This window comes from Maniola jurtina, chromosome 13 (genome assembly GCF_905333055.1).
Source record: "Maniola jurtina chromosome 13, ilManJurt1.1, whole genome shotgun sequence".
NCBI classification, from domain to species: Eukaryota; Metazoa; Arthropoda; class Insecta; order Lepidoptera; family Nymphalidae; genus Maniola; species Maniola jurtina.
In genome coordinates this window covers 12,515,011-12,527,184 of record NC_060041.1, presented here as the reverse complement: position 1 = coordinate 12,527,184, position 12,174 = coordinate 12,515,011, and the positions used below count along the sequence as shown (strand labels likewise).

At 37.1% G+C, this 12,174-nt stretch overlaps 1 protein-coding gene across 1 annotated transcript in view; it reads left to right on the top strand.

The window, feature by feature from the left end:
* The first annotated feature begins 64 nt into the window (after positions 1 to 64).
* LOC123871416 overlaps positions 65 to 12,174 on the top strand; it is a 48,749-nt gene continuing 36,639 nt past the window's right edge. Inside the window, exon 1 of the mRNA XM_045915202.1 lies at positions 65 to 483. Coding sequence (XP_045771158.1) covers positions 453 to 483 — 31 coding nt within the window. The 5' untranslated portion in view covers positions 65 to 452. The remainder of the gene's footprint in view (positions 484 to 12,174) is intronic.

The window sequence follows — 12,174 nt, the reverse complement described above, 5'->3', positions numbered from 1 at the left end:
ACTACTGTGATAAATCGATCACGTGGTCTGTAGAACAGCGAAAAAAAAACAAAACCAGTTTCGTAGGATGACGTTTCGCCCGTGTTTTGTGCCGTGAGCTTTTTAGTGGCACAATATTTTGTTATAGTGCTAATTTTACCACAAAACAGTGATATTAGTGTGTGAAATACCCAATGTACAGCTAAATTTGACCGAGAAAGTTCATTTTTGACGTGTTTACCAGTGGCTTATATTGAAAAATTGGATAATAAGGACGAGTGAGCGAATCTGTTAGATAGTCTGCAAGGTACATCTCGTATTAAGTGTGATCGCGGAAAAAATGTGACCGAATCACTATAATCCTGTATAATGTGTGAGTGTATTATGAATTGTGATACAAAATTGTGAGAAATGGGTGACAGGCTGAAACATCCATTCAAAGTGAAATCAAAAACGCTTGTGCTTTTCGGATAATGGATTTAATGTCGGATTTATCGCCACTGAGTAAGTATCAATTTTAGTTTACTCTAAGCTCTACTCTTTTCTTTAAAGTATTATTTAAGAACATTTTTGTTCAAAAAAAAAAATTGAATAAAAAAAGCATTTTACAATTTTTTTATCGATATAGAATACGCAATTCATTTTAGAAATTAAATGCCTGTCCCAAAAAACAAAATCTGAATGATAAACAAGTAGTGATGTGACACTGTGATAAAGACATTTTTATCGATATTTTATGTTAGGTATACCTATTTTAGAATTGGATAGAGTTCAATATTTATCGTCTATTTTACTACATAAAAGTTTATCTTTACTGGCTGATCCATGAACAAATTGTCTAATTGTCCAACTAAAGTGTTAGATGATCGTTTCTAAACACAGTTTGGGGCACAGGTAGTTTAGGTGACGTAGACAACCAAAAAAGGACTTGAGGGAAAATGCTGATACAATATGAGTGAACCTGTCCTGGGGCCACGACTTTGTAGATCACGTGTTTTCTTATAAAAACACGCTTATGGGTGTGTTTAGTTATAAACAATGTTCTGAAACATTACTAAGTAGGTATTTAATATGTTGACAGAATGCTAATAATCCGATTTCAATGACGGTTGGCATGGAGTTAATGATATCCTTACGAAAAAGGACATAGGTAACATACCTAGTTTATATTTAGAAAGCTTGGTTGATTTACCAAACCAGTAAACAAAATGTCATAGCTCTACCAATCTCAATTAATTTACATTACAAAATGAATAATTGTTGGAAGTTCAATCAAAAAGTAAAGAGCGAAATAGCAATAATCATTCAAGCATATATTTTTGTAGTAAAATACGTCATTATTTACTCACATATCCGTAAACATATTAAAAATCAAGAAGTAATCAAATAATAATCAAGGCATTGTTCACGTTTTCTATAATGATGAATGGAGAAATAGAATCGAGACAGCCACTTTTTCTTTCCAACTGTAACTAAACATAACCTATTAAGTTTCCAAGATAAATAATTAGAACAAACACAAACGACTAGTGTCATCATAAAAAGGTAAATGAATCAAACCAAAACATAATAAAGCACCCGGCTCAGTTCACAATGAACTAAAAATGAGTAAGGCTTGAGATATTCTATTTATTTCTCGAGATAAGGTCGTTTCTCACGATCTTTTGTCTTTTAAGCATTGAGTTATGAACCGTATAGAAAAGCAGACTTCACACATCAGGCGCTGCAATCCAAGTAGAAAAATATGTAGGGAGAGTAATAATTTTTTTTGAAGTATACGTAACATATCTAATAGTATTTACCTATTTTACTCTGCTTGTTCATATTTATCTACCTTTACTACCTAATAAAGACAGTACTAAACATCCCTGCCAAATCACAAGGGAGAAGCAAACCCTCAGCCATATTTTTATATTTTTATATGGTGGTCCAATGTCGAGAGGGACCTTAAAGCCCTTAACATCTCGCCAAAGACAACCCACGACAGAGAATCCTGGCGCTTATTCACAAGGAGGCCTGACCCCAAATGAAATGGAATAAAGGCAAGAGAAAGAAAAGAAGCTCATATTTATCTACTTTACTAACAAGATTAAAGAGCAGAAACCAAGACGTTGGTTTACCAGTTAAAAGGGGTCGAGACACGTTTTTGCAATCCTTTCCATGCCATTTGACATGGTATGCAAAGGAAGTAATATTTCGAAGGGTGCCACGATCGTCAGACCTTAGAAAATGACACGATAAGAACTGTTACAATAGAATTTAAGAGAAGCTTTACAATGTGATAAAGATGTTGTCTAAAAGAGTAAAAGCGCCAATTCAAGGACAAAAACACGACTGGTCCTCTTGTTTACGAGTTGTGTTTAGGTCGCTTAACAGGACGTTGCCTTCTCTAGTATATATCAACTCTATGTCATTATGCAAATATGTATTATATACCAGCTTTCTGTGCCCCTTTGTTTTACTTTAATATCACGCTAAATACACTATTAAAGTTACAAAAATGAGGTTGCTTTGTAGTTAAGTTGTGCACTTAAGATTTTTCCTTGAAAATTATCCTTAACAAAATAATTGATTTAACTGCTATAACTAAAAAAGAAACTAAGTATAGTTAAGACATTTTTACGTAAAAACAATGACTTTTGGAATACATAGAAGAGCAAAAAAAAAAAATGCAGTCGGTAAAATTATGATATGTGAAGTTAAATGATTTACCAAAAATGTCGCGGAAATACCTATCTGAACTTGGCTTGTAAAAATGCTAATATTTTCCTGTTGAAGACTTCGCGTATTTTAATTTTGAGCATTCAATTAAAGACTATTTATAGCAAATATGACGTATAATATTTGAATACGTGCATTATGCTAAAGAGATTGTTTTCATAATATCGACTAATAGGTATATAACGAGGTAAAACTTAAACTCTTAACTTGTGTGTTTTTCTGTAGGGGGTTATCTTCGGAACTAATGCTTGCATTCTGAAATATTATACGGACGAAGTCGTAGGATACCTGTAATAATATGTTTTGTGATTCAGTCTAACATGTTAGCTGTTGCGCTGTTGCGTTCGAGATAAACTAGATGTCCATTTTTCCAAACTGTCCATTTTAGCAACACATGATGATTTAATTTATGATCTCAGAGTCTGTAAAATGCCTTAGGTAAAAATGAAGGTATTAGGTAGATACACTCAATGGAAAACAAAGTTATTTAAAAAAAATGTACAATAAATCAAATAAATCCGTACTTACTAAGTACCGGCTGCCCAACCATAACGCCTGCTTCTATTCAACATAAAAAAGGCAACAACAAAATGCTTGTTAGAGCCCGATAGTAAAGCATATCCATACTAATATTTAACATAATCAACCGATGTTACTGATAATAACCCGGTTATCGACATCACAACCTTTTTCTTTTTCGCTGAATTAACTCAGCGTGGCATAACTAAACGGTTTAGTATACGTATACACAGGTGCAAATAGGATCCATTAACATCGAATAACACTTACTTAACTATTGTAATATAATCTAACTTGAACTTTCTCACAATTGAGTAGAATAAATAAATGTCTTAGTCCAATTTCTTCGCGTATACCGTTGCCTTTTTCCATGCTTTTTCGGATTATTTAAAAAAAATGTTCGTCACATCTTCGTCTTTTTGGTTTAGTTTATTATGAGCCTGAATAGCTGACCTACAGGTTGGACCTGCGATTGGCAACCTGTTTTTGAAGCAACTTGAGTTTCGCCATTTTGGCCTTCATAGAAGCAGTGAGCGTCGTGTGAGCGTACTTGGAACTAAGTGTTAGTGATGACTGATGAGACATCTGTCAACATAGTGTCAATACAAGACCATTCAACACAAAGTGTCAATTTTAATTCCCAATACACTCAGCATGGCGCTTCATGGCTCAAAAATAACTGTCATTTTGTCACACGTCTTCCAGCGTACTTGGTACTTGTAATTCAGTGATAATTAAGAAGAGTATATGACAGGCCCAAAAATATACTGTCCAAAATAGGAACGGTTCAATGGAACTTTTATCGACAACAAAAACGCAACAGCCATCTGCATCCCTACAATAATTATGCTTAATTTATTATGAGATGGAAAATGTTATACATATTTAACAAATAAAAGTAGATATATATTTATGTTGGTACAAACATACCTATAATAATATTTGCATAATTTAATTAAAAGACGTCTAAGTTTTACGATCTTGATGTGATAGATAATAAGAATAGTAGGTATAGCGGGTTGCTAGGAAAATTTGTGACGTAAATTAGCAAGAACTAAGGTAATGTTCTACGTTTTTAGGGTTCCGTACCTCAAAAGGAAAAACGGAACCCTTATAGGATCACTTTGTTGTCTGTCTGTCTGTCTGTCTGTCCGTCTAGAAACCTATAGGGTACTTCCCGTTGACCTAGAATCATTAAATTTGGCAGGTAGGTAGGTCTTATAGCACAAGTACAGGAATAAACATGAAAACCGCGAATTTGTGGTTACAGCATTAAAAAAAATTAAAATGTGGTTAAATTTTCAAAGTTTGATGCCAAGTGGGGTATCATATGAAAGGGCTTTATCTGCACGATCTATAACAGATTTTTATTTTTTTTATCCATAATAGTTTTTGATTTATCGTTTTATTAGAAACTGAAGATAGGCTATTGTTACTTTCATAAATCATTTCATTTAGTGTTTTTAGGGTTCCGTACCTCAAAAGGAAAAGGAACCCTTATAGGATCACTTTGCTGTCTGTCTGTCTATCTGTCTGTCCGTCCGTCCTTCCGTCCGTCCGTCGTGTTTCTCAAGAAACCTATAGGTTACTTCCCGTTGACCTAGAATCATATGAAAGGGCTGTACCTGTACATTCTAAAACAGATTTTTATTTATTTTTATTCATAACAGTTTCTGATTTATCGTGCAAAATGTTGGAAAAACACCCGAATACCGGAACCCTCAATGCGCGAGTATGACTCGCACTTGGCCGGTTTTTTAAAAGGTGGGAAATCCCCAGCGATCATAATAAAGCATTATGGATATAGAATAGCTAAATATATTTATTTTAAAAGCCTTCTAACCTAAGGTTGCTACTAAAATATATTCTCTACAAGCCCACAAACCGGTCTGGCATCCGATAGAAATGTCGTTCGCGTTGCAAAATTATTGCGATCTCGTTCCCTCATATCGAGAATACCAGTTTTAGTTCAGTATTTTTAGAGTTCCGTACGTGAAGAGTGCCAACTTGACCCGTTTTATCTCCTACTACTAATACTACTAAGCATCCGTCCGTCCGTCTGTCGGACTGTCTGTCAAGCTACATACAGCTTACTAACAGACAGGCCTACCTCATGAATCGTAATAGGTAGAGAGTTGAAATTTTCACAGTGTGTATTTCTATTGCCGCTACAACTATAAAATTAATCTATGCCTACTAATATTGTAAAGAGATCAAGTTTGTATGTTTGTTTGTAGAGACTAATCTCTGGCACTACTGAAGCGATTTAAAATTCTTTCACCTAGCTAGCTAGGTACATTATTCCTGAGTAACATAGGCTATATTTTATTTTCGAAAAATTAGAGATCCCTATGAAATCTGTAATAAGCCTCCCGTGCGAAGCCGGGGCGGGTACTTCTACCTAATAAAGAACCAACAAGATAGCGCGCCATGCAAATTAAAAAGCAAGATCTACACTAAGATGGTATGGAACCTTTCGTGTGCGAGTCAAACTCGCTCTTGCCCGGTTTTATATTTATTTTGTCATTTTTGATTATGCTGTTTCATAGCTTATGCAGCAATGCGAATCTCTAGGTATTCCTCATTGCTCAGGGTAGTGACCCTTTTCATTAATTTTTTTCTTTCGCAAACAATTTCTACTATAGCGGTGGTAACTGGTAGGCGGTAGCCTAGTAGTTAAGACATTCGCCTCCTATTCAGAAGGCCGGAGGTTCGATCCCAGGCCTTTTACTTTTCGAAGTGATATGCATGTGATGTGCATTTCAAAGCAATTAAAATATCTTGATATTTTAACGGTGAAAGAAAAAATTCTTGAGGAAACATGCATGCCTGAGAGTTCCCCATGATATTCTCAAGGATGTATAAAGTCAACCAAATCGCACTTGGCCAGCGTGGCTGATTATGGCCAAAACCGTTCTCATTCGAGAGAAGACTCGTACTCAGTAGTGGGCCGGCAATAGGTTGATCACGATGAAACAAGTAAGTATTTTGAACTTCGAACTGAACAGGGCTCTCTCCGTCACTTGTTTCATACAATCGTAGTTCCAATTTAATTTGAATATTAAGCAACCAAAGTCCATGAAATTTTGCAGACATATTCTAGAAATTAATATCTGTGTCTGTGTGTTTTAGATTTTTCTAAAAATATGTAGTTTTAAAATTACAGGGGCTCAAAGATTTGTATGAAAATTTTTAAGACCGCGTAACTTTGAAACCGAATATTTTAACAGAAATCTGGAAAACCACAGACATAGATATTAGTTTCTAGAATATGTCTGCAAAATTTCATGGACTTTGGTTGCTTAATATTCAAATGAAATTGAAACTACGATTGTATGAAACGAGTGACGGAGAGAGCCCTCTTAAAGAAAATCTTAGCTCCAGTCGCTGAATTTAGTATCGCTTAAAAGTGTTCTTCATTCATCAATTGTGAATCTCTTTCACGATGACAATAAGTGATGACGCTGTGAAGGGAAGTGTAGTGTATTACAGCTAATACGCCAGATGGACGCACAATGGCCTGTTATCAGTAATGCGGCTATCCGGTGCCCATTGAGTGGCCGCGCTATTTCGATATACCTTCAATTGGTAAGGGCATGTCCACATGTGAGTGATGTTTAGGGCTCGCGCAGACGACGCGCTTTTTGTGCTATCTGGTCCCCTTCGCACAAAACTCCTGCGTGCCTTACAAAAAGTGCGTGGCAAACTTTCCACACGCGTAACGTGCATGAGACGGGTCTGCCCGCGAAATTCAAAATTGATTTGGTTTTTCGCAATTTACAAACTAATACGACAAAGTAGGCTTATAGCATTCTAATTCTGACAATAGCAGTATCATCTTGACAGGATTACATAAAAATCTTTACTTGAAAGTGTTCAGTTTTAACAGTGTCTTAAGTCTGAGCAAAACGAAAGTGCGCTCTATAGATCTCAGCCTTAGATTAGCGCGTGTCAACATGAACAGTCTAGTATGCGTAAAAACGTACAAAAATCCGTAGTACTTTGACAGACCACTAAAAAACCCAGTGGTGCCATCCACGTCAGGTTAGAGGCGTCTCAGGATCCCGGGTGTCGCGTCGTATGCGACTGAGACGTCTCAGCGTTAAACCGGTACAGTTTTTAGTGAGGGAGAAGATGAGCGTAATGTCTCCTTCTTCTCCCCTGTCTACTTCTGCGGAGTGGGTGAGCGTCAGCGGACAGTTCTCGCACCCGCTCCGCGGCCTCCTTCAGTGTTAAACTACTGACTACTTTGACAGACCAGGTTGCAACCCGGTCTGTCAAAGTATTTTTGTGTGTCAAACTTTTTGCCCGTTGTGTGTGTAGCATGCATGTTGTGCATCGTTAGCGTTCTAAATCCTTGGAATCAAAAAGTAGGTAGATACACCCCGGATACTCCGTCGTCTGCGGAGGGCCATAACAAGATGTCACGGCGATAAAGGACCGGGTTTATCGATTATCGATATATTTTGACGAATTTGTGGAATAACATTGTTTTTGCTATTCAACATTGTGAATATTGATGTGATCCTAGATAATGTCCGCGACTTCATCAGCGTCGATTTAGATTTATAAAAAATCGTGCGGAAACATTTTGAATTACGCGATACTTCGTCTGCGTGGGTATAGGTTCTTTAATCTCGCGGGAACCCTTTGATTTTCCGGAATAAAAAGTAGCCTATGTCACTCTCCAGTCTTTAACTATACCCACGCAAAAAATCACGTCCATCCGTTGCTCCGTTGCGACATGATTGAAGGACAAACCGATAAACCAACAAACAAACACACTTTCGCATTTATAATATAAGTAGTGATTTACAATCTAATCGCCAAAACACGTGCAGATCTGTTAAATAAAAGTCTGTAGGTATTGGGCTTCTTCACTTGCCTGTACCTAATAATTATGTCACATACATGATCAAGGACGGGTGTTTTCGGTTTATCGATATACGTATAATCGAGTTGAAATTCAAGTTGTGGCGTTTTACGACATCATTATTATTAATCACTTTAACATAATAATGTAAGCACGGTAGTTGTTTTGAATGCCGCATATTTCGACCCGATTACACCGATCGTGGGCACGACTTTATGTTTTCAACATACAAAGAATATCAACCTTGTAATTATTATAGTTATGACCAAACTTCTGTCCCCTGTCCTGTGTAAGGCGTGAATTTATTTTTCTCACGTTTCAAGCGTGATCAAATGCTGTGATCTGTCAAAATTATATGACAGTTACTTATTTCCTAATTCCATCCATACGATACTACTAGCTGACGCCCGCGACTTCGTGCGCGTGGTAGGGTTTTTTTACCAAATCCCGTAGGAACACTTTGATTTTTCGGAATAATATTTTCAAAAAACCAGACTTGTCTACAAAAATTGCAGTATTTATCGATAAGTATAAAAGAACTGACAAAAGCGCATCACTAATTTGTTACCGGTCCCGTTTGACGCAAACCTAATTCCTAGAAGAGCTTGCGTCTATAACGGACCATTTTTAGGGTTCCGTAACCGAAGTGTGCCAACGGGAGCGGGACTCTATTACTAAGCCTCCGTGTCCGTCCGTCTGTCTGTCAGCGGGCTGTATCTCATGAACCGAAAGAGGATAGAGACTTTTCACAGTGTGTATTTCTGTTGCTGCCATAACAAATGATAAAAAAAAAGAATCCGACGAATTGAGAACCTCCTCCTTTTTTGGAAGTCGGTTAATAAACCGGCCCAGTGCGAGTCAGACTCGCGCATTGAGGGTTCCGTACTCGGGTATTTTTCCGACATTTTGCACGATAAATCAAAAACTATTATACTTAAAAATAAATGAAAATCTGTTTTAGAATGTACAAGTAAAGCCCTTTCATTATGATACCCCACTTGGTATCCCCCCCCAGACACACAGACAGACGACAAAGTGTATAAGGGTTCCGTTTTTCCTTTTGATATACGTAACCCTAAAAACTAATTTTCAAGCCCTAAATCCGACGCATTTAATCTCGTGGTAAATGACCCTAGACTACCTTTTAACATAGAGCCCTAACTAGGTCAGTTCTGTCTGCACCTTCGACCCGACTCACCGCACGATTGTTCTGTCTAGAATCTAGATTTCGTCAAACCTCTGTCTATCCATATCCATACTAATATTATAAATGTGAAAGTGTGTCTGTCTGTCTGTCTGCCTGCTACCTTTTCACGGCCCAACAGTTTAACCGATTCTGACGAAATTTGGTACAGGATTAGCTTATATCCCGGGGACGGACATAGGCTACTTTTTATCCCGGAAAATCCAAGAGTTCCCACGGGATTCCCAAAATCCCATCCGCTTAATCGATTTGTATGAAATTTGGTACTGAGGTAGCTTGCGTCCCTGTAATTGACATAGGCAACTTTTTATCCCGGAAAATCAAACAGTTCCCACGGGATCTTTAAAAACCTAAATCCACGCGGATGAAGTCGCGGGCATCCTCTAGTACATAATAATATATGCTTAGGTACTTTGTGGCTTTGCTAGGTACGCTTTTCCGTCGATGTATGGCGGTCGGTGTAACAAATAACAAAAGTCAAATCGGTCATGCATGTTTGTGTTAGCGCGAATCGTGTTGTTTCTCTTGTTTCATTACGATTGACGAGTCACTGCTTAGCGCAAATTCGGTATTTTTAGGGTTCCCTACTTCGAAAGGAAAAACGGAACCCTAATAGGACCACTTCGTTGTCTATCTGTCTGTTCATCTGTCGTGTCTCTCAAGAAAACTTATAGGGTACTTCCCGTTGACCTAGAATCATGACAGGTAGGTAGATCTTATAGCACAAGTAAAGGAAAAAATCCGAAAACCGTGAATTTGTTGTTACACCACAAAAAAAAAAAAGATTAAACTGTGTTCAAAACAAATAATTAGTTCTTTCAATTTTCAAAGTAAGATAACTATACCAAGTGGGGTATCGTTAAAACAGATTTTTATTCATTTCATAACAATTTTTGATTTATCGTGCAAAATGTCGGAATAAATACCCGAGTACGGAACCCTCGTTGCACGAGTCTGACTCGCACTTGGCTGGTTTTTTTAATCAGATAATTAGCTCTTGACTGCGATCTCATCTGAGTTCTGGGAAACCTGCCGATTCCGCAATTTTTAATATATCGTATTTAAAAATGTTTAATGAGTGAAAGAATTTTCAGAATGGGATCATTAGCTGTTTAGGAGATTACCCCTCCATTCAAACGTACAAATAACTCTGTTAGTGTACGGTGTAGTGATTCTTTGGAGGTTTTTCAGTAGTGGTCACTAATCATAACTAAAGCCTTTTACCAGAGTAACCATATTATGGTAACTATTAGATAACCTTGCAATACGGCACCTAACCTAGGCTACCCAGATTTTCAAATAGCACTATCCTATTCTAATACCATATAGATGAACGAGCTAGGTATACACTTTGTAATTTGACTTACCCAACAAACAATTATTAATTGTGTTTTTCCCACGGCTAAAAAAATCTAGACAATGGTACAAGAGAGGAAAAATACTAGTTACACAAGTTTATACAAATCAACTTTAAATTGAACATTGCTGTTAAAAGAATAGAGTTTAAAATAAAATTAAGTGTTCAAACATGCGCTGCTCATTGTATTTCAAAAACACCTGTGTAAATAACAACCAGAAGGTACGTAATAGGTAAAAAAAAGTCTTTATCAATTTTTCACGCCTTTTCAATTGAAAAATACTTGTTTGGTATGGTCTGTTATGTATAATTATGGCTCTTACATTACTTTATAGCACGGCGTGACCTGATCCGCGGTTGAGTAATGTTTTTCCGTGACTTAATAGTTCATAATTCATATTATTTACACCTATGGTCTTTTAAAAGTTACGATTATTAATTATGGCTCTTACATTATTGCTATTGCTTGCGTGACCTAAGTACCTACCTAACACTTTTTTATTAATCCCCGACCCAAAAAGAGGGGTGTTATAAGTTTGACGTGTGTATCTGTGTATCTGTGTGTCTGTGTATCTGTGTAACTGTGTATCTGTGTATCTGTGTATCTGTCTGTGGCATCGTAGCGCCTAAACGAATGAACCGATTTTAATTTACTTTTTTTTGTTTGAAAGGTGGCTTGATCGAGAGTGTTCTTAGCTATAATCCAAAAAAATTGGTTCAGCCGTTTAAAAGTTATCAGCTCTTTTCTAGTTTTCTTGTAGAAAAGAAGGTTAGATAACCCTTAGGTTCATAATTTTCAAGTGTCAATTCACAAATGTCAAGCTGTCAAGATGGACGTTGCCTAGATATACATAATTATTTATTTGAAAATGATTTGTCGGGGGTGTTGACATTTTTTAATTTACACTTGTTCACTACTAGCTCATGCCCGCAGCTTCGCCTGCGTGGATTTAGGGTCTGAAATCCCGTGGTAATTTTTGATTTCCCCGGGTTGCAACGTGGTTCTGTACCACGTAAAAACATTTAAACGGATGATCCTTTAAAAATCCCGAGGGTTAGGAATGCAATTCCTTACAGCATCAGGGTTGAGGAGTTGGGTCCTCGAGGTCAACGACAAAGTCTTTACTTGGTACAGATACCTTCAATATCAATCAATTTATAACCGACAGTTTCTAAATCCCATCAGTAGTGACGGTGAGGTCCCCTGCAGCATCAGGATTGAGGAGTTGGAATCCAATTTTTTTTTGAAACAATGTCACAAAGTTCCTCTATCGATTAAAAAAAAATTACGCAAATCGGTTCAGAAATCTCGGAGATTTCGGTGTACATAGGTAGAAAAACACAACTCCCTTTTTGAAAGTCGGTTAAAAAAGTAGCCTATGTTACGCCCTGGTCAATCCTCTACTTGTCTGTGAAAACCCCGTCAAAATCGGTTCAGCCGTTCCAAAGATTAGCCTTTTCAAACAGACAGACAGACAGACAGACAGACAGACAGACGTGATTAGCGCCCATCGGTGGTAG